This window comes from Hemitrygon akajei, chromosome 9, assembly GCF_048418815.1.
Source record: "Hemitrygon akajei chromosome 9, sHemAka1.3, whole genome shotgun sequence".
NCBI lineage: Eukaryota > Metazoa > Chordata > Chondrichthyes > Myliobatiformes > Dasyatidae > Hemitrygon > Hemitrygon akajei.
This window is the reverse complement of record NC_133132.1, coordinates 62,104,189-62,126,534: the sequence shown is the minus strand read 5'-3', so window position 1 is coordinate 62,126,534 and position 22,346 is coordinate 62,104,189. Positions and strand designations below refer to the sequence as shown.

The window sequence follows — 22,346 nt, the reverse complement described above, 5'->3', positions numbered from 1 at the left end:
CAGCCCAATCCTCCTCCTTTATGTAACCCTCTCACCATGGCACATAACAAACTTGGTTCATTGGCTAACTCTAGCCAACAGCCACGTGACTCAGCATTGCATAAGCAACGGTGAGAAGACCACCTTCAACAAGCAAAGCATATCTAGGGTCAGTATGATTCAGGTTCAACCAAATAGGATTGTTGGAATGTTTCAATGAGGGAATGAAAATAGTGGTGAATGCTGTGTAAATGCTGCCCCATGCAACTTGCCTATATGACTATATCAAACAGGAGCTTACTCAGGAGTATTGGCACTTCCTCATTGGAACCATTTGTCTACACAAAGCACTTTTTACAACAGGGTCTCCTCTTTGGCCAGGATTCTGCAGGCATCTTCCCTTGTGCTCCGCTCTGTACCACCAGCACCTGCTAACAAAAGACCCAAAACCAGGCCATTGTTCTTCAGCAATCTGATCCCATCCAGCTCTCTCGAGTTGGCATCCCACTGGACAGAATGCTACAGCACATTACCAGACAACCCCAATTGGCTGACTCAACATTCCTAGGCTGAGCAAACGCTCTTATCTCAGTGGAAGCCAAGACACTAGTCTATGAAGCTTAACTAATAGAACACACTGCATTTGCAGAAAAACAGCTAACATCAAAATACCTCACAACATAGCTGCAGAACTACAATAAAACATTTTCTTAACCAGTGCATTATACTTACTTTCCTCTCCTTCCTTGTGATCTGTATAAAAGGGATCTAAGGGGCATCTTGTTTTTACATGGGGTGGTGATTATATGAAACAAGCTGCCAGAGGAGTTGGCAGAGATGGGTTCAATTACAACACTCAAAAGACAGGTATATGGATAGGAAAGGTTGAGAGGATCATGAGCAAAATGTGGGGAAGTGGCACTGACTCAAGCAGACAGTTTGGTTCATATGGTCATATTGGACTGAAGGGCCTGTTTCTGTGCCATATTACTGTATTATCTCCTGCAGCCCTACAGTTTAATCCCAGCACATCCACAAGTTCTTTCATTCCACTGTGGACGGCCATATCCTCAGTTGCCTTAGCCGTAAATCCCCTCCCTCTATCTTTCCACATATCTCATTTAAGATGCTGCTTAATATCAGCCTCTTTGATCTCTTGATTAGGGGACATTCTTTTGACTAATAACTTTGCGTGACACTGGGAGATTTAAAGGCTGTCTACAGCTCATGTGCCTACTTGTATCCAGACTGAACATACTCAGTCACTTGCATTGGGACTACTTTTGTTTTACAGTTGATTGTGGCTTAATTCCTCTCTGTAGGAGAGAAGAGGAGGAGCGGCGCCGTAGGGAGGAGGAGGAACGAGAGCGTTTGCGGCAGGAGGAAGAGCAAAGGAAAAGGGAAGAGGAAGAGAAAAGGAGGCGGGAAGAAGAAGAACGGAGAAATCTAGAGGAAGAGCGGTTTCGAATGGAGCAACAAAAGTAAGATCTTCATCAGATGAAGCTCACTAGTTTTAATGTGAGCTTTATTTTTATACTACTCATTTGATCTTTGTGATTGCTCGTGTTAAATTTGAACTTGGCATTATTGCTTCAATATGTTCTTGGGCAACTATTTTAGAATCATTCAGTACGGAAATATACCATTCACCCTACACTGCCCAGTAGGCACCCATTGGTTTTAAGATCTTGGGATCTTTGTATATTACTTGAAATAAAGAGTGCCACAGATTGCCATCTCTCACTGTACCAGGAGCCTCAACCAAAATATACTTAGGAATGGAATTTGACCCCATGACTATCTCTCTGCCAGGCAAAAGAAAAGCCCAGTGACTGGGCTCTTTCTCAATAAGCCTATTGGAAATGGTCTAGGTGGTTGTGCAGTGTTACCAGTGATACCATGTTTTGAGTGAAATGTTTAACTGAGGCTCTTTTGTGCCACTCATTTATCTTAATTAATGATAGTACAAGAATGTCCAGTGGTTATCTCTTTGTTGTTGAGGAACATGTTGTTATGCAACAGTTGTTTCGTTTTCTTTCAATAGAAACGAAAAATTGATAACATAGCAGTTAGCGTGATTTATTACAGCTCTGAGCATTGGAGTTCAATTCTGATATCGTCTATAAGCAGTCTGTGCATCCTCCACGTGGAATTGCATGTGTTTTCTCTGGGTCCACCAGTTTCTTTCTACAGTCCAAAGACGTACTGGTTAGTAGGTTAGTTGGTCATTATAAATTGTCCTGTGATTAGGCAAAGGTTTAATCAAAGGTAGCTGGATGGTGCAGCTCGAAGACCTGTTCCATGCTGTATCTCTAAATAAAGTAAAAAAACTACTTGTGCAATGTCTTGCAAAGTTACAAGCTGTAGGTAGCACATGGTTCTCAGAACATGGAACAGCATAACGTAGTAAAGGTCCATTGCCCCACAATGTCTAAGGAACTTTCTTTTACCTAGGTGGTTAGAATCTGAAACACATGTAATAGCAGTATTTACATGAACACTTGAATTGTCAAGGATTGGAAGGCATAGACAATTTACTGGTATAGATTGGTATAGGTGTTAGTTAACATTTGGCATGGGTATAGAAGACTCTGTGACTATGATACGGATGTCTTCTCGTGTCCTTTTCCAACAGGCATCAGTGCTGTGTGTCAATAGCTGTCAAATGTTCCACTGTTATTTGTTTTCTTTAGTCTTTTTTGTATTCATACATGGCAGCAATATAAAAATCTAAACTTGTGTTACTGTTGACTAATGAATGTTAAATTTTCTATCTCCATGTAAATCCCGGAAGTGACTGTAGTAGGGTTGTTGGCCCATCATTTGAGCAGAATAGTGGTTGGCATAGGAATTCTGATTGACTTCTGTTCCATTGCTTAGGATCATTTTGGAGTCCTCTCGAGCTACCTAACTCAGACTGGGGAAGTTTCTGTCTCTGACCTAGTGATTGTGAGATTACTAACCTGGCATCTTCCTGGTCTGTGTGGTTAGTGTTACCACATTTGGGTAATGCATTTATCCAGCAGAAAATTGGCAGGAATGGTTAAATAGTACAGGCATCCTTGTGAAGAAGTATAAAGCTTTAACCTGGAACTTTACTCTGTGGACTTTTGATTTTAGGCAACAGATAATGGCTGCATTAAACGCGCAGACTGCAGTGCAGTTCCAGCAATATGCAGCCCAGCAGTATCCTGGCAACTTCGAGCAACAACAACTCCTGATTCGCCAGCTTCAAGAGCAGCACTATCAACAGTACATGCAACAGCTGTACCAGGTGCAGATAGCACAGCAGCAGGTAAGGGTGACCCTGACAGCCAGAAGGGATAGGGGCTCAAAACAAAAAGAGTAATTATCCTCTTAATTTTAGGGTCTTTTGCAAATGCCACGCCACCTTCTACAGTCATTACTGAGCTCACACTGACAGTGTTCTCATCGACTGGCATGATTAGAATTATTTGGGCATTACGTTTTGAGGGGACTGAATTAAAATTCATGTCCCAAGCAGGGTCAAATTACCATCAAAGTGTTAAGGACAGAATTTGGAATAGTCTTACTCAGGGTAGTAGTAGGAGAATAAATCAATTGGAAGGTACAAGGAAAAGATGAAATGCAAACTGATTTCAGGCAAAGCTGGGGAGAACATTAGGATATAGTGAGTGACAAGTTAGGTCAAAGTAGTATTTCCTGGGATCAAATTAAGTTCTCTACAGTGATCTAATTCATCTAGAGTTCTATATGTTAAAAGCTAATTGTCATAAAGTTGTGACTTGATCAAAAAGTTTGGTGTTATGAGTGGAGCCTGCAGGTGGCTTCCCCAAACAAATGAGTAAATGATATGGTTAGAGCATCCTGGTTACTAGTTGATGAGAAGTCCTCAGTGTTATTTTCTCAAGGTGCAACTGAGTCTAACAAATCATAGTATTGTGGAATGCATGTCCAGTTGTCTCAACTAGGATACAGTAGTTATACTCAGTGGCTGTTGATTAAGAGGGGAGAACTTGCCATCATCCCTTCTCAGAACCATCCCTTGGACATTAACTTGTAGTTGTCTTGTGCAAGATCGGCTGTGAAGGAATCTTAAGAATACTGATCTCCAGCATGTGACGTGAAATTTGTTAACTTAGCAGCAGTTCAATGCAATGCATAATCTAGCAGAGAGAGAGAAATAAATAAATAAACAAGTAAATCAATTATGTATATTAAATATTTTTAAAATGTGCAAAAACAGAAATACTGTATATTAAAGTGAGGTAGTGTCCAAAGCTTCAATGTCCATTTAGGAATTACATGGCAGAGGGGAAGAAGCTGTTCCTGAATCGCTGAGTGTGTGCCTTCAGGCTTCTGTATCTCCTACCTGATGATAACAGTGAGAAAAGGGCATGCCCTGGGTGCTGGAAGTCCTTGATAATGGACACTGCCTTTCTGAGACACCGCTCCCTGAAGATGTCCTGGGTACTTTGTAGGCTAGTGCCCAAGATGGAGCTGACTAGATTTACAACCTTCTTCAGCTTTTTTTGGTCCTGTGCAGTAGCCCCTCCATACCAGACACTGATGCAGTCTGTCAGAATGCACTCCACAGTACAACTATAGATGTTTTTGAGTGTATTAGTGTATTTGTTGACATGCCAAATCTCTTCAAACTCCTAATAAAGTGTAGCTGCTGTCTTGCCTTCTTTATGACTACATTGCTATGTTGGGACTGTTACGAACCCCGTAACTGGGTGTCTTACCAGCAAAGATAGGAGTATCCTTTGGAGTCTGATGATACTACTTTTAATAATATTTATTAGTAAAAATACACAAAAATAATATCAATGCAAATATACAGATAATATATGTCATCAATACTAAACCTAAAAGTGCGGGTATAATAATAATCAATAAGAAATAATCTCTATCGTTGTCTAGAGTATAATGAATTGTCCGATGGAAATATAAAGTTCAGTTCAGTTCATGCAGGCTGCGGTAGTTGTTTGTCGCTGTGTTGCAATTGTTGGAGGGAGAGAGTAACAGCTATTGACTTGCCGACTTTCCTTTTACGATCTTGATCCGTTGATGCGTTGTTGTTGTGGCCATTCACGTATGACCCCTCCGTCCTTTAGCTAGACCGTTCTTCCGTGGCAGACTCGTCACCCAGGCAAGGGTGGACACACACACAAGCCCCCACCGGTCTCGTAGCGTCTCTCCTGGTGCGTCTGAGGGGTGTTTCCCCAGACCCTACTTTGATCCCCACTCACGGGGTCTCAGGTGTCATTCAGGTTGGGATGATGCAACCCCTCAACCAGACCACTCTGGTTGCCCCCTGAGGGGTTTCAATGAATAGAACAGTACTCAATACACAATTCCTTCTCCAAGAGACAATAGCAGTAATCAGTGGTTCAGTTCCGCTTTTGTTAGGAGGAGACATTCCACTTTTGTGTATCCCTGCGTTGTCTCTCTCTCATTAACTGACATGAGCTGTTTATCTCTCTCATTTCCTTGGTATCAGACCCGAAACAGTAGCGATTTTGCAATTCTCAAAAAGGGGGGGGGCGACTTTGCTCCCTTCTGCCCATCAGAGTTGCTCCTCATTCGTAACAGGACCAGGTTAGACCCTCAGAGGTCTTCACACCCAGGAACTTGAAGCTGTTCACTCTCTCCACTTCTGATCCCTCTGTGAGGATTGGTATGTGTTCCTTCGTCTTACCCTTCCTGAAGTCCACAATCAGCTCTTTTGTCTTACTGACGTTGAGTGCCAGGTTGTTGCTGTGGCACCACTCCACTAGTTGGCATATCTCACTCCTGTACACCCTCTTGTCACCACCTGAGATTCTACCAACAATGGTTGTATCATCAGCAAATTTGTAGATGGTATTTGAGCTATACCTAGCCACACAGTCATGTGAATACAGAGAGTAGAGCAGTGGGCTAAACACAGACCCCTGAGGTGTGCCAGTGTTGATTGTCAGCGAAGAGGATATGTTATCACCAATCCGCACAGACTGTGATCATCTGGTTAGAAACCATAGAACCATAGAACACTTCAGCCCTCCATGTTGTGCTGACCCATATAATCCTTATATTAAAATAAAGTACTAAACCCACACTACCCCATAACCTTCCATTTTTCTTTCATCCATGTGCCTGTCCAAGAGGCTGTTAAATACCCCTAATGTTTTAGCCTCCACCACCATCCCTGGCAAGTCATTCCGGGCACTTGCAACCCTCTGTGTAAAAAAACTTACCGCTGATGTCTCCCCTAAACTTCCCTCCTTTAATTTTGTACATATGCCCTCTGGTGTTTGCTATTGGTGCCCTGGGAAACAGGTACTGATTATCCACCCTATCTATGCCTCTCATAATCTTGTAGACCTCTATCAAGTCCCCTCTCATTCTTCTACGCTCCAAAGAGAAAAGTCCCAGCTCTGCTAACCTTGCTTCATATGACTTGTTCTCCAATCCAGGCAACATCCTGGTAAATCTTCTCTGCACCCTCTCTATAGCTTCCACATCCTTCCTATAATGAGGTGACCAGAATTGAACACAATAATCTAAGTGCGTCTCACCAGAGATTTGTAGAGTTGCAACATGACCTCTCTACTCTTGAACTCAGTCCCCCTGTTAATTAAGCCTAGCATCCCATAGGCCTTCTTAACTACCCTATCAACCTGTGCAGCAACCTTGAGGGATGTATGGATTTGAACCCCAAGGTCCCTTTGTTCATCCACACTCTTAAGTAATTGACCATTAATTCTGTACTCAGTCTTCTGGTTTGTCCTTTCAAAATGCATCACCTCACACTTGTCCGGATTGAACTCCATCTGCCATTTTTCTGCCCAACTCTGCAGCCTGTCTATATCCTCTTGTAACCTTCGACCACCTACAGCTTCATCCACAGCTCCTCCAATCTTCGTGTCATCCGCAAACTTACTCACCCATCCTTCCGCCTCTATATCCAGGTCATTTATAAAAATCACAAATAACAGGGGTCCCAGGACAGATCCCTGCGGCACACCACTAGTTACCGACCTCCAGGCAGAATACTTTCCTTCCACAACTACCCTCTGCATTCTTCCTTTAAGTCAATTTTTATCCAAACAAGTTGAGGATCCAATTACAGAGGGAGGTACAGAGACACAGGTTCTGCAAATACTCAATCAGGATTGTAGGAATGATGGTATTAAATGCTGAGCTATAGTCGATGAACAGCATCCTGACATAGGTGTTTGTGTTGTCTAGGTGGTCTATAGCCATGTGGAGAGCCATGGAGATTATCTCTGCCATTGACCTATTGCGATGATAGGCAAATTGCAGTGGGTCCAGGTTCTTGCTGAGGCAGGAGTTCAGTCTAGTCATAACCAACCTCTTAAAGCATTTCATCACGGTTGCTGTGAGTGCTACCGGGCAATAGTCGTTAAGGCAGCCCACATTATTCTTCTTTGGCACTGGTGTAATTGTTGCCTTTTTGAAGCAAGTGGGAACTTCTGCCCGTAGCAGTGAGGGGTTGAAAATATCCTTGAATACTTCCGCTAGCTGGTTGGCACAGGTTTTCAGAGCCTTACCAGGTACTCCATCAGGACCTTCTGCCTTGCGAGGGTTCACTCTCTTTAAAGACAGCCTAACATCAGCCTCTGAGACAGAGATCACAGGGTCATCAGGTGCAGCAGGGATCTTCACAGCTGTAGTTGTGTTCTCCCTTTCAAAGCCTGTTTGGAAGGTGTTGAGTTCATCTGGTAGTGAAGCATCACTGCCATTCATACAATTGGGTTTTGCTTTGTAGGAAGTAATGTCATGCAGTCCCAGCCAGAGTTGCTGTGCATCTGATATCCCCTCCAACCTCGTTCAAAATTGTCCCTTCGTCCTTGAAATAGCCCTCTGCAAATCATACCTGGTTTTCTGGTACAGGCCTGGGTTGCCAGACTTGAATGCTACAGATCTAGCTTTCAGCAAACGATGTACCTCCTGGTTCATCCACGGCTTTTGGTTCTGGAATGTAAGTAAGTCTTTGTAGGCACACACTCATCTACACAAGTTTTAATGAAGTCGAGAACAGCTGCAACAGAGTCATCCAGATTCAAAAGTTAATCCCTGAATACAGTCCAGACAACCGATTCAACCAGTCCTGTAGGCGTTCCTGTGCTTCCCTTGACCATACCTTCTCGGTCCTCACTACTGGTGCTGCAGTCTTCAGTCTCTGCCTATACTCAGGGAGTAGAAGTACAGCCAGGTGATCAGACTTCCGGAAGTGAGGGCATGGAATAGTACAGTAGACATTCTTGATGGTGTGGCAATGGTCCAGTGTGTTGTTTCCTCTGGTATCGCAAGTGATCTGTTGGTGGTAATTGCTTAGTGATTTTTCAGACTGGCTTGGTTAAAATCTCCCAAAACGATGATGAAGGTGTTAGGGTGCGCTGTTTCATGCATGTTGATCCCATTGCTCAGATCATCTAAAGCCTGCTTGACATTGGCCTGAGGTGGAATGTAAACTGCTACCAGAATGACCCCAGAGAACTCCCGTGGTAAGTAAAAAGGATGACACTTTACTGCTAGATATTCCAGGTCTGGTGAGCAGAATTGGGACAGCACTGATATATTTGTGCACCAAGAAGAGTTGATAATGAGGCATACTCCTCCACCTCTGCTTTTGAGAGACTCTATAGATCTATGCTGACGGTGTATAGTAAACCCGTCATCTGGATTGCTGCATCCGGTACGGAAGGGGTTAACCAGGATTCCGTGAAACAAAGGTCCTAATGTCCCTCTGATTCAGCATCCTGGCTCTGAGATCATCGATTTTATTCACTAGAGACTGCACATTTGCCAGCAAGATCGTTGGTATAGGGAGTTTGAAACCCTGTTTCCTTAAACGCACTTGTAATCCTGATCTTCACCCACGTTTCCTCTGAGGCTTTCTCCATGGGCACTCCCGACCACAGACTGTGTTGTTTCCATCAGTTTTAAGCAGCAGTAGTTTGCTTAAGTGCTTTAAGACATCTTTGTTGACTGTACTGACCTTGGAAGCAGTTGTTTTTAGCTGCAACAGGAATATTTAATTGTATCCATTGAGAGTACTGCTGCTAGTCGAGGTGATTAGGGTCCTTGCAGCTGCTCGTTTGAGAGAGGTGAGCTTACAACAATAGTGAAAGTAAGATGCCATTCCACCAAATGTTAGTGGAATTGAATGTTAGAAACTCTTTAATTTTGTTTGTTGTCTTTTTAGCTTCCTGGTGATTATATTTAAATAACAACAGCAGATTGTTTCCTCGGTCCTTTCAGGCAACACTACAGAAACAGCAGGAACCAGTAGTACCAACAATGCACATTGGGATTGGCGAAGTCCCAACAGTGAACGGACAAACATCCACACGTACAGACAGCACAGAAAAAGAGCCTGAGCCAGAATCCTCAGAAGAAGTATTGGAAAATGGACCAAAAGGTAGGCATTTGAGCTTGTTAACACAGACTGAGCCCTGTTCACAAGTCCTTTGTCTGAAAACAAAATGGTGCTGATTCGTGGTGACTGCATGTAGCTCTGGGAATCATTAAATATTTCCATTTAGGACTGCTACAGCTGAAATCCACACTCAGCCATGGGTATTTCAGTAAGCAATTGTTTGAAAACTTTTAAAAATATCAGTCATCAATCGATGGACCCTGGATAACAGACTCAGGTCATGAGTTAGAGTTCCCCTTTAAGAAAGAGGAAATGGGGAGCATGTGCTGGGCTGCAGGTACAATTGAAACACAGAGACCTTGGACCCTCATTCCCAATTATACTGCCGACAAATGTACAGTCCCTGGTTGGGGTGGGGGGTAGGGTCTGAAGAACTCAGCAAGATTGCAGTACAGAGGGACGTTAGTGACTGCTGTGTACTTTGCTTAAAAGAAACATGGCTCACCCCCAGCATTTTGGACATAGCTCTACAGCCCAAAGGCTTCACCATTCATAACAAAGACAGGGCAGTTGAGTCTTTTAAAGGTAGAGGAGGTGGAGTTTGCCTCTTGTTTAATTCATGGTGCACAGATGAGGGGTTCTGTTTCTGCCAGGCTGTATACATCACTCGGGTAAAATGGGTAATAATGATCATGTGATACAAAGACTTGCGAGCTTAAATATAAAAGTCTTCCAGTGTTTCAAATCTTAGTTTTCACAATTCCAGATGAAAAATTTAGCCTCTCAGAATTGGAAGGTCCAAATCAGATTGATTATGACTGACTTTGATAACATGAAATACAAACGTTTGTATTGTGGTTTTGCAGCAACAATACAGTGCAAAGACATAAAATTATTGTTTACAATAAAAAGTGCAAAAAAAAAGGTAGTGTTCAAAGACAGTTCTGAAATCTGATGGCAGAGAGAAAAAGCTGTTTCTAAAACTTAGAGTGTGGGTTTTCAGACTCCTGTACCTCACCCCAATGCTAGTAGCGAGAAGGAGGCACGTTCAAAGTATATTTATTAAAAGTACACATATGTCACGATATATAACCCTTAGATTCATATTCTTGCAGGCATTCACATTAAATACAAAGAAGCAAAAAAAGCAGGCAAAATAATAATAATAAATAAATAAACAATAAATATTGAGGACATGAGATGAAGAGTCCTTGAAAGTGAGTCTGTAGATTGTGGGGACAGTGAGGGTCCTTAGTGATGGATGCTGCTGCCTTGAGACATGTCCTTGAAGGCAGGGAAGGTTGTGCCCATGATAGAGCTGGCTGAGTGTATGTTGCTCTGTAGCCTCCTGTGAACCTGTAGATTGGAACCTCTGTACCCAGCTGTGATGCAACCAACTCTTTTCAAAGTTTACTTTGCCAAACAAATACTGCACATAATGCACCAATGGGTCTAGTGATGTAGAATTAATTGCTATTATTTTTATATTACGTGAGCAAGTTTGAGCAGGCTGTGCCGACATAAAAAGCTTAATATTTCAATGCTCATGTGCCAAACAGTGTGCCAGCCACTTGGCCATTCAAGTATGATGCAACAGTCGGTTGGCTTTCGAAGTAGGTTCTGATGCCCTGATGCATGCTCCTTTGCCTCTTGGATAAATGTCTTTCTCTCCCCTTTCTTCTCCTTCAACAAACCTCTCTGCTTCCAGTCTCTACCAGCTCTTTAGACTAACCTCAACATTTCTTGCAGCAAAGTATTCCTTACTCCATTGTCTTTTTGTTTTATTAAAAAAAATACTTGAAACTGTTTACTAAGGTTTTAGTCATCTACTTTGAAAGTACTTAGAGTCTAATTTTCAAGCCATCGTTCTCCTTGTGAAGTTTGCTCCATCCCATAAACAGTACTCTCCACTTAACTTACCTTTAGCCAAGCCATTAGTCATTATGCATCTTTGGTCAAATTTTGTCATGGAACAGTGTAGCTCCACAATGTCTGTGCCAAACATGATGCCAAGTTAAACTAATCCTTTTCTGCCTGTACATTATCAATATTCCTCCATCCCTGCATTTAATGTGCCAATCTAAAAGCCTTTACGTGCTACTGTTGTATCTGCTTCCACCAACACTCCTGGTAGTGTGTTCCAGGCATCTACCACTGTGTTTATTTTTTTTAAAAGTGCCTACCTTGCACATCTCCTTTAAACTTCCCTCATCTTCCCTGCAAGTTTAGTTCAGAAATGTTCCCTTAGGATTCTTTTGAGATACTTTGCCACATAAGGGGTCGTCTTCTGCCTTTAGTCTCCAGTGCGTCTCCTTCCCTACCCTCAAGAACTAGCCTGGGCAAATCTGACATAAGTGCCTACTTGCCTTCAGTGCAAGTTGCTTTTTAATTACTTCTATCAGAATTCAGCCCTGTATTTGTATTCCTACAGATGCAACACCAGTCATAGCAGCACCATCCATGTGGACCCGGCCACAAATCAAAGACTTCAAAGAGAAGATCCGACAGGATGCAGACTCTGTCATTACAGTGGGCCGGGGAGAGGTGGTGACAGTGCGCGTTCCCACTCACGAAGAGGGTTCTTACCTCTTTTGGGAATTTGCCACAGACAATTATGACATAGGTTTTGGCGTGTGCTTTGAATGGACGGATTCTCCAAACACCACTGTGAGTGTGCATGTCACCGAATCCAGTGAAGACGAAGAGGATGATGAAGGTACAGTAGCCACTATCTCTGATAGTTGGGCAGGATTCAAAATGGTTTAACTGATAAATCTTGCAGTGTATCGCTTGAGTGTGGAGCACCTTTCCATTTTAGGCACTGCATATTGAAATACTGTAGACACAGACTCCATGGGATACTGGAGGTTTTCTGTTATCTCACCCTAAGATCTGGCAGCTGAGATACTAGGAGAATCATTGTTACTGGAAAGCAGAACAAAACTGGTTAGGTTGCATCTGGGATATTGATTGTACTCAGCTCTGATCATTATGCTGAAGGAAGAACATGCTTTAGAGCCAATGTGCTTTAACGTGCTGACTGAATTTGGAGTGTATGAACTATAAGAAAAGGTTGTTCAAACTAGACTGTTTTTCTTGGCATGACTGAGTCAAGACTAGATAAGGAATTATAAAATCATGAGACATAGGTAGAATAGACTGCTGGTATCTTTCAACTGGTTTCAAATATCTAATTCTAAAGGGTTTGCATTTAAGGTGTGGAGGGCAGTTCAAAGAATATTGTGTGGCAGGTTTTTCCACACAGTGGTATGTGCTTTGAACACACTGCTGAGGTGGTGTTAGAGACAGCTATGATAGGGGTGTTTAAGATGCTCTTGGGTAAATGAATATTGAGAGAATGGAGAGGTATGGATCCTGTGCGGGTAGAAGGTGTTGAGTGTCATTAGCACAACAGTGTGGGCTGAAGGGCCTGCTACTGTGCTGGACTTCTGTGTGTAATTGGAGCCTCACTGCTCTTTGTCTTTCTGACCACACACTCTGCGTCTGCCTTGCACTCAGCCCCCACCCAATGAAGTTACTACCTGAGTATTCTGTTGCTGGATGTCATGGTTCTCGGTGTGAGATGAAATGTGAAAGCAAGCTAGCAAATAATATTAAAGTGGATAGTAACAAATTTTTCAAGTATGTTAAAAATAAAACAAATGAGAGTGGATATAGAACTGCTAAAAAGTGATGCAGAATAACAGGGGACGAGGAGATGGTTGATGAACTAAATGAGTATTTTGCATCAGTCTGCACTGTGAAAGACACTAGCCATATGCCTGATGCAGGGTGTGAAGGAAGAGAAGTGGTTGCAGTTACCATTACAAGAGAGAAGGTGCTCAAGAAGCTGAAAGACGTGGACCAGATGAACTGCACCCTAGGGTTCTGAAAGAGGTAGGGTTAGAGATTGTAATTGCATTAGAAATGATCTTTCAAAAATTATTGGACTCTGGCATGGTACCAGAGGAGTGGAAAATTGCAAATGTCACTCTACTCTTTAAGAAAGGAGGAAAGCAGCAGAAAGGAAATTATAGACCAGTTAGCTTGACCTCAGTGGTTGGGAAGATGTTAGAGTCAATTGTTAAGGATGAGATGCTGAAGTACTTGGTGACTCAAGACAAGATAAAGGAAACCAAGTCAGCATGATTTCCTTCAGGGAAAATCCTGCCTGATGAACCTAATGGAATTCTTTGAGGAGATTACAAGTAGGATAGATAAAGGGGATGCAGTAGATGTTGTATATTTGGACTTTCAGAAGGCCTTTGACAAGGTGCCTAGTTAAGAGTCCATGGTATTACAGGAAAATTGCTGACGTGGTTAGAGCATTGGTTGATCGGTAGAGAGCAGTGAGTGAGAATAAAAGGATCCTTTTCTGGTTGGCTGTCAGTGACTAGTGGTGTTCCATATGGGTCAGTGTTGGGACCACTTCTTTCCATGTTGTATACAAATGATTTAGATGATGGAATAGATGGCTTTGTTGCCAACTTTGCAGATGATACGAAGATTGGTGGAGGGGCAGGTAGTGTTGAAGAAACAGGTAGGATGCAGAAGGACTTAAATTAGGAGAATGGGCAAGAAAGTGGCAAATGAAATACAATATTGGAAAATGCATGGTAGTAGAAATAAGTGTGCAGGCTACTTTCTAAACGGGAAGAAAATCCAAAAATCTGAGATGCAAAGGACCTTGGGAGTCCTTGTGCAGAACATCCTAAAGGTCAACTTGCAGGTTGAGTCAGTGGTGAGGAAGCTACATGCCACATTAGCATTCATTTCAAGAGGTCTAGAATACAAGAGCAAGGATGTGATGCTGAGGCTTTATAAGGCCCTGGTGAGGCCTCACCTTTGAGTATTGTGAACAGTTTTGGGCCCCTCATCTTAGAAAACACGTGCTGGCATTGGAGAGGGTCCAGAGGAGGTTCACAGTGATGATTCCAGAAGTGAAAGGGTTATCATATGAGGAATGTTTGATGGCTCTGGGTCTGTACTCACTGGAATTCAGAAGGATGGGGGGGGGGGGGGGATCTCATTGAAACTTTTCAAATGTTGAAAGGCCTAGGCATAGTAGATGTGGAAAGGATGTTTCCCATGGTGGGAGAGTCTAGGACAAGAGGGCACAACCTCATGGTAGAGGGGCACCCTTTCAAAACAGAGATGTGGAGAAATTTCTTTAGCCAAAGGGTGGTGAATTTGTGGAATTTGTTGCCACAAGCAGTTGTGGAGGCCAGGTCATTGTGTGTATTTAAGGCAGAGATTGATAGGTTCCTGATTGGACATGGTTACAGGGAAAAGGCTGGGAGTTGGGGTTGAGGAGGAGATTTTTTTTAAAAAAAAGGATCAGCCATGATTGAATGGCGGAGCAGACTTGATGAGCCAGATGGCCTAATTCTGCTCCTATGTCATATTGTCTTCTGGAGACCAACAGAAGGGCCCAGAGTGCACAGTGTCATATCTAGTCATGATGTAAGATTGTGTTGAGGAGCAGAATTAGGATGTTACTGTGTAAAAAAAAAAAATATTACACCATTGTGTTCACCACAGTATACAAGGGATGTGATTAACTGAAGAGGTGTAGAAAAGATTCACAAAGATGTTGCCTGGAATGGAGGGGTTAGTTATCAGGAAAGATTAGATAGATTGGCTCTGCTTTCCCTGGAGTGAAGGAGGCTGAAAACTTATTATAGAGACATGCAAAACAGAGGGTTATAGATAGATAGCCACTGTCCCTCTCTCATGGTAGAGGTATCTAAAACTAGACTGCATAGGTTGAAAGAGAGAGTGAGGGGATTTAAAGGGATCTGAGGTAAAATTTTCATGCAGTTGGTTGTTACCTGGAATGAGCTGCAAGGGAAGTGGTGGAGGTAGAAGCAATAAGAACATTTGAGAGGTTTCAAAAGTTCATTTATTATCAAAGCATACATCTCTAAAAATCCTTCTCCAGATAGCCACAAAGCCAAGAAAGAAAAGAATGGCAGCATGATCATTAACCCTCCCCCCAAATCCCTCCTCTCATCAAACCCCCAAATCCTCCTCTCCTGCACTGAAAAATTGAGAAAGATTGGGCGAAAAAGCACAGAATGCAAAAGACATTACGGGGAACATTCTACCTCTCCATAGCAGAGAGATCTCACCAGTAATAAAAAGGGAGACTCCCCTCTCCATAGCAGAGTGCAGAACGATCTAAATAAGAATGTCAATGAGTAGGGCCTAGAGGGATGCGGTTTTAATGTAGACAAATGAGAATCAGTATAAATGGCCATAAGAGCATAAGACGTAGGACCAGAATAAGGCCATTCAGTCCATCTGGTTTGCTCCACTATTCCATTATGGCTGATTTATTGTCCCTCCCTTCTCCCTGTCATATTTGATGCCCTGGCTAATCAAGAACCTATCAACCTCCACCTTAAATATACACAATGACTTGGTCTCCATAACCATCTGTGGCATTGAATTCGACAGATTCACCACCCTTTGGTTAAAGAAATTCCTCCTCATCTCTATTCTAAGTAGGTGCCCCTCTGTTATGAGGCTGTGCCCACTTGGTCCTAAACTCACCCACTTTAGGATTCATCCTCTCCACATCCATAGGTTTCAATGAGATCCCTTCATTCTCCTGTACTCCAGTACACACCTAGAACCATCATAGATTAACCCCTTTCATTCTCAGAATCATTCTGTGAACCTCCTCTGGACCCTCTGCAATGCCAGCACATCTTTTCGTAGATAAGGGACTCAAAACTGCTCACTATACTCCACGTGACATGACCAATGCCATATAAAGCTTCAGCGTTGCATACTTTTTATATTCTAGTTTTCTCAAAATGAATGCCAGCATTGCATTTGCCTTCCTTACCATTGACTCAACCTGCAAATTAATCTTGCTAGTCCCTTTGCACCTCTGATTTTTCAAAGATTTTCTCTCTGTTTAGAAAAGTCTTGTCTTTGTTCTTTCTACCAAAGTGCACGACCTTACACTCCCGACACTCTATTCCATCTGCAGCTTCTTTGCCTATTCTCTCAATCTAAGTCTTTCTGCAGACTCCCTGCTTCCTCAAAACTACATGTCCCTCCACCTATCTTTGTATTGCCTACAAACTTGGCCACAAAACCATCAATTCATCATCCAAATTGTTGACCTATAATGTGAAAAGAAGTGGTCTCAATGCTGACCTCTGCAGAACACCACCTGTCACTGGTAGCCAGCCAGAGTATTCCCACTCTTTGCCTCCTGCCTGCCAGTCAGTCAGTCTTCTATCCATGCTAGTATCTCTCCTGTAATACCCTGGGCTGTTATCTTGTTAAGCAGCCTGGTGTGCAGCACCTTGTAAAAGGCCTTCAGAAAATCCAAGTAAACAACATCCACTGACTCTTTGCCTTTTATTTCATCGAAGAATTCCAACAGATTTGGGAAGCCATGCTGACTTTGTCCTATTTTATCATGTGCCTCCAAGTACCCAGGAACTTTGTCCTTAATAATAGGCTCTAACATCTTACCAACCACTGAAGTCAGACTAACTGGCCTGTAACTTCCTTTATTTTGCCTCGCTCCCTTCTTGAAGAGTGGAGTGACATTTACAATTTTCGAGTCCTCCACAGCCATGCCAGATCTAGTCATTCTTGAAAGATCATTACTAATGCCACCACAATCTCTTCAGCCACCTCTTTCAGAACCCTAGGGTGCAATGCATCTGGTCCATGTGTCTTAACTGCCTTCAGACCTTTCAAATTTCCAAGCACCTTCTCCTTCGTACTTGTGGATACATTCACTTCTGCCCCTGACTTAAGTGTATCTGCCATTTCTTTGTTCCCTATTACTACCTCTCCAGTACTCTCACCCCATCCTTCTGCCACCACACCAGGGATAGGGTTCCTCGTCCTCACTTACCACCCCAACAGCTTTGCCTCCAGCACCTAATTCTCTGTAATTTCCACCATCTCCAATGGGATTCTTTTACCTTGAGCTCCCTAATCAAATCTGGTTCATTACACAATACTCAATCCGGAATTTCCTTTCCCCTAGTAGACTAAACTGCAAGCTGCTCTAAAAAATTCATCTCATAGGTATTCTCCAAATTCTCGTGGTAGCTGTTATAGATGGTAGGCTGAAGGTGCTGTATCTATGCTGTACAACTCTGACTCTATAAACCTAAAGTGCCAAATGATTTATGGCTACCAGAGCTTTAGCCGGAACATGCTAGTGTGGGTTATTTGAAAGAAATAGAATGGATTATGTACCTAAGCCTTGATGATTAAAAAGAAGCCGAAGGTGATAGAAATCTGAAACATAGGGAGCAGAAAATGCCAGAAAATCTCAGCAAGTCATGCAGTATCTATTGAGAGAAATAGTTCAAATTTTGTGTTGAAGACCATTTGTCACAACTAGTAAAGAGAGAAAAGTTTCTAAGTTATACAGTGATGGACAGGAGAAAGGGAATATCTGAATATCCCCATGGTGATGGGTTACTAACAGAGCAGGAGGGTGACAAGAAGGGTATGTATTGCAAGTTGCAGTTCAGTTTGTGCTAGTGGGCAGGCCTCCTTCCATAATTACCACCAGTCATTATTTGGAGATACAGTAGAACAGGATTGGAGGAATGTAGAGATCTCAATGTTGTTGTGATAGTTAAAGGGCAGTGACTTGGAGAGCTAGGGTAGGAGGAATGTTGAAAGTGAGGCTGATAATTCTTTTAATAGTAGATGCTTTTCTGAATTGAGAACCAATGTGGCTGACAGATATAGGCATGATTAAAACAATAGCAATTGGGACAGAGATATTTTATGTTTACAGAAAGGAGAAGATCAAGAGTTGTTAGAATTGTTAAGTGTAGAGGTAACAAATGAATTGTGGAGGAGCAGTGAAGTTAGCAATACTGAAGCTGTCAGATTAAGTTACTTGGGTATAACTGATGTGAATGATGAGCACAAGATTCTGCAGATGCTGAATGTCCAGAGTAACACATACAAAATACTGGAAAGCTCAGCAGTTCAGGCAGCATTAAATAGTCAGTGTTTTGGGCCGAGACCCTTCATCAGGACTACTGTGAATGATGTCACCTCTGGTTAAACAGGTACCACTCTTGCCTCAAAAAAATGGAACTGTTTTGAATCGAAGGCTCATTCCTGAGATTTGAACAGCACCCAAATTTTCTGTCCACAGCCAAAGGGTGCCACACTGGTGGAAATGCTGTCCTTTGCATCACATATTAAACTGAGACCTCTGTCTATTCTCTGAGGAATGCATGATCTTTTCAAGAGGATATGATAAGATTTATCCTACAGCTACCACAAAACATCATTACTTTCACATTGTTGGTTTGTGTATTTCTTATATTGTAATAAGAACTATGCTTTAAAAACATTTTGTTGGTTGCAAAGGACTTTATGTTTTACTGATAAGGCACTAGCTAGTTTAATTACAGCAGGGTTTTGGGACTTTTAGTCATTGCTTTTTGTTAGTTTAAAAAAGGGTGTTAGCCAGGATGCACCTGCTCTATTTCCTTTAGTGTGATAGGATTTTTATTTGGATATATATAACCAATTTTGGTTTAACATCTCATTCAAGAGGTGCCAAGTCTGACACAGCAGTGCCACCCCTCTTAACTTGTGTATCTGACAATAATGTGGACCCTAAACCAAAAATCATTCAACCCAGAAGCAAAAGTGGGCTGAATTTGCGCTGAGTTTAAATCAGACAGGAATGGAACATTATATTGTCCTTGTGCAAAGTAAACTTAAATCAAGGAGGACAGTTTAGGCTTTTATCCAATTATTCTATCTCTTGAGATTTTCTTGTTGGCTACAGTCATCCATATTGTTCCAGGTGCCAAGAATTTGTCGGTTCCTAGCTGGATTTCAGTTAAAATTAATTGTGTAGCATCTGGTCTCTGGGCTCAAGTCAACTCCATTCTCAAGCACTTAATCTTGTTTGGCACCATAATGCTGAAGAGGTGCTTCTCTCTTAAAGATGCAGCTGAGATATTTAAGCAAAGTCTTTGTCTGCTGTTGCTTGTGGACTTGTTGGTAGCACTATTTTAAAGGAGTTTTTCCTGTGTCCATCCTAATAAAAATTCCTCAAATGTTAGTTAGGATTATCTGATGCTTCTGTGGTTCATTCTAGGATGCACTGGGACACATCATTAATAATGTAACCTGGGAGCATTGGGTGTTTCGGGTCGTTCAACATCATACACTCTCACCCAGGGTTGATCAGACCCCAGCTTGTGTTCCGGCAGCGGTGGTCCATGGGTCACTCCTTTGCAACCCTCGTAATGCCAAAGAGGGAGTAGATTCTGCAGAGCCAGCAGCCAGCAAAACCTCTTATTAACACATAACTGAAGCAAATTGGCTGCTACATTTTCTAACGGTGACTATATTTCGAAATTGCCAGTGGCTGTGGAGTTTATTTCGATACAAAATGGCAGGAGATGATGGTCACCACAGCAGAGCTAAAAGCGATACAGATAGACAAATGTCTGTGATATGAGATGCATACATGCCTACATATCTACTAACAATATCAGACTAGATAAGCTGTGTTTGTTTGCCTTGGAGCAGAGGAAATCTTTGGAAGGAATACATATCTGAGAGGCATAGATAGGATAAATAGTAGGGAAAGTTTCCCCAGAGCTGAAACATCTAAAACTAGAGGACATGGGTCTAGGGTAAAAGGGAAGCTGTGTAGAGGAGCTCTGAAGAAGAACTCTTTTCACCCAGAGGGTGGTTGGAACCTAGAAGGCACTGCTTGAGGCAGACTCTTAAATTTATGAAGTAATCAGACAAGCACTTTGGACTTCAAGACAGAGAAGGCTATGGACCAAGTGCAGGTAAACTGGATTGGTGTAAGTGGGTACTTAATGGTTGGCATGAACATGGTGGGCAAAGGGCCTCATTCTGTGCTGTGTGATCCATCCTCGCCCATTTGGGGGTCTGCGTGGCTTCCAGAGTGGGGACAGTCAGGGATTATTTATCCCCCTCCACTCACCCCATGTTATCCCCTGTCCTTTCATTCACTCCTAAAAAAAGGTGAAGCTTTATAAGCTTTGGTAGGATCCAAAATGCAAATTGTCCAAGTCACAGCTCCTGGGATACAGGAGGCTGAGGAGTAACCTTGTAGAGTTTTACTTATTAAACTTGAGGGGCACAGATAAGGTGATCAGTCATAGTCCCTTTTCCAGGGTGGTAGTCTGACACTAGAGAGCACAGATTTAGGGTGAGAGGGGAAGGATTTAGTGGAAACTTTTTCACAGAGTGAGTGATAAGTATATGGAATGTGCAGGCAAAGGAAGCATTTGAGGCAGGTATAATTATGGCATTTAAAAGATATTTGGTTAAGTACATGGATAGGAGCTGTTACTTTGAACGTTGAACGTGGATAGGAGCTGTTTAGACTGATATGGACGAAATGCAGGTAAATGGAACTAGATCAGGTGGGCATCTGGGTTAGCGTGGTTGGCTGAAGGTCCTGTTTCCATGTGTATATCTCTATGACTGTATCTCTGGGGCCGTCTGTAGAGTTCTCATGTTCTCTCTGTGACTGTGTGGATATCACCCATGCATTCAGATTTCCTCTTGCCTTCTGAAGATTAATTTGGTTGGCTAGTGGGTAAGCAGAGGTGGGAATGTTGAGGTAGGATTATGCAGTATTAGTGTATATTGTTATTTGCCATTTAAACTATATATTGTCGAGCCTATTTCCATGTGGTGTGAAATATGAATAGTTACTTTCGTGATCTGGAACTTGTTTCCTGTATGGGAGGTTGAAACAGAGTCAGTCACGACCTGGGCGGACACTTGTAAGAATGCCATGGAAAAGGAATTGGACAAGCTTGCTCTTCCAGGAGCCAGCTTTGAATCACTGAGCTGAATGGCCTCCCATAAAGTTTATCAGAAGAAAAGCAACAGTAATAAATAATCATCAACAGTAATAAATAATCATAGAGCAATACAGCATGACCATGCCCAATGACATGGTACTCATCCAGCTAGTTTAAATTTCAATTTCCTTTGTTCAGCCCATATCCCTCTCAGCCCCACCCCTCTATTTACCTCTAAATTCCACCCCTCCACTTCTTAAATGATACTATTGCCCTGCCTCAACCACTTCCTCTGGCAGCTATTCCATATACTCACCAGTCTCTGTATGAAAAAGTTGCCCCCTCAGCCCTCACATTCCTTGTCTTTATCCTCTCACCGTAATCCTGTAAGCCCTAGTCTTGTACTCCCTGACCTGGAGAAAAGGCTTGTTACTTATCTGTGCCTTTGATAAATATTTCTGTAAGGTCACCTCCCATTCCAGGGAATAAGGACCTAGCCTGGCCAACCTCTGAGGCACTCTAGTCCTCGCAAATTATTTATTTATTTTTAGAGAAACAGTGTGGGACAGGCCCTTCAGTCCAACAACCCACCTTCTTAGCACTAGACTAATCACAGGATGAATTACAACAACAATTAACTTCTGCAGTCTTTCCAGTTTAATCATATCTTTCCTGTAACAGGTTGACCAAAGCTGTACTTCAGGTATGACCTCACCAATGATTTATTCAAGTGTAATATAACTACCCAACTGCTATACTCAGTGCCCTGACTGAAGAAGGCCAGCATGCTAAGCCCTTTTTCACTATCCCATCTACACTTGATGCTGGTTTCAATGAACTGTATACATTTGTACTGTACTTCTGTCCCTCAGTTACATTATACTTCCTTGTGCCCTACCATTCATAGTACAAGTCGTGTAGAAGTTTGACTTTCCACACTTACCTGTATTGAAATCCATTTGCCACTCCTCCGTCCATTTCCCTTACTGATCAAAATCCCCTCATACCCTCCTATAAACTTCACTGTCAGAGCACCTTATTTTGTGTCATCCTCAGCTGCCTGATCAAGCCATGTGCATTTGCATTCAAATCACTCATTTAATAACAAGGCTTCTACCAACCCCACTGGTATACTACTAGTCACTGGTATGCATTCGAAGAAACAACCTTCAACTTGAAAT

At 42.4% G+C, this 22,346-nt stretch overlaps 1 protein-coding gene across 1 annotated transcript in view; it reads left to right on the top strand.

Annotated features, from left to right (window-relative positions):
- The window catches only part of acbd3 (acyl-Coenzyme A binding domain containing 3), a 70,100-nt gene that overhangs the window by 42,160 nt on the left and 5,594 nt on the right, over positions 1 to 22,346 (top strand). Inside the window, exons 4-7 of the mRNA XM_073056106.1 lie at positions 1,302 to 1,460; positions 3,100 to 3,274; positions 9,235 to 9,394; positions 11,784 to 12,068. Of these exons, the coding sequence (XP_072912207.1) occupies positions 1,302 to 1,460; positions 3,100 to 3,274; positions 9,235 to 9,394; positions 11,784 to 12,068 (779 nt within the window). The remainder of the gene's footprint in view (positions 1 to 1,301; positions 1,461 to 3,099; positions 3,275 to 9,234; positions 9,395 to 11,783; positions 12,069 to 22,346) is intronic.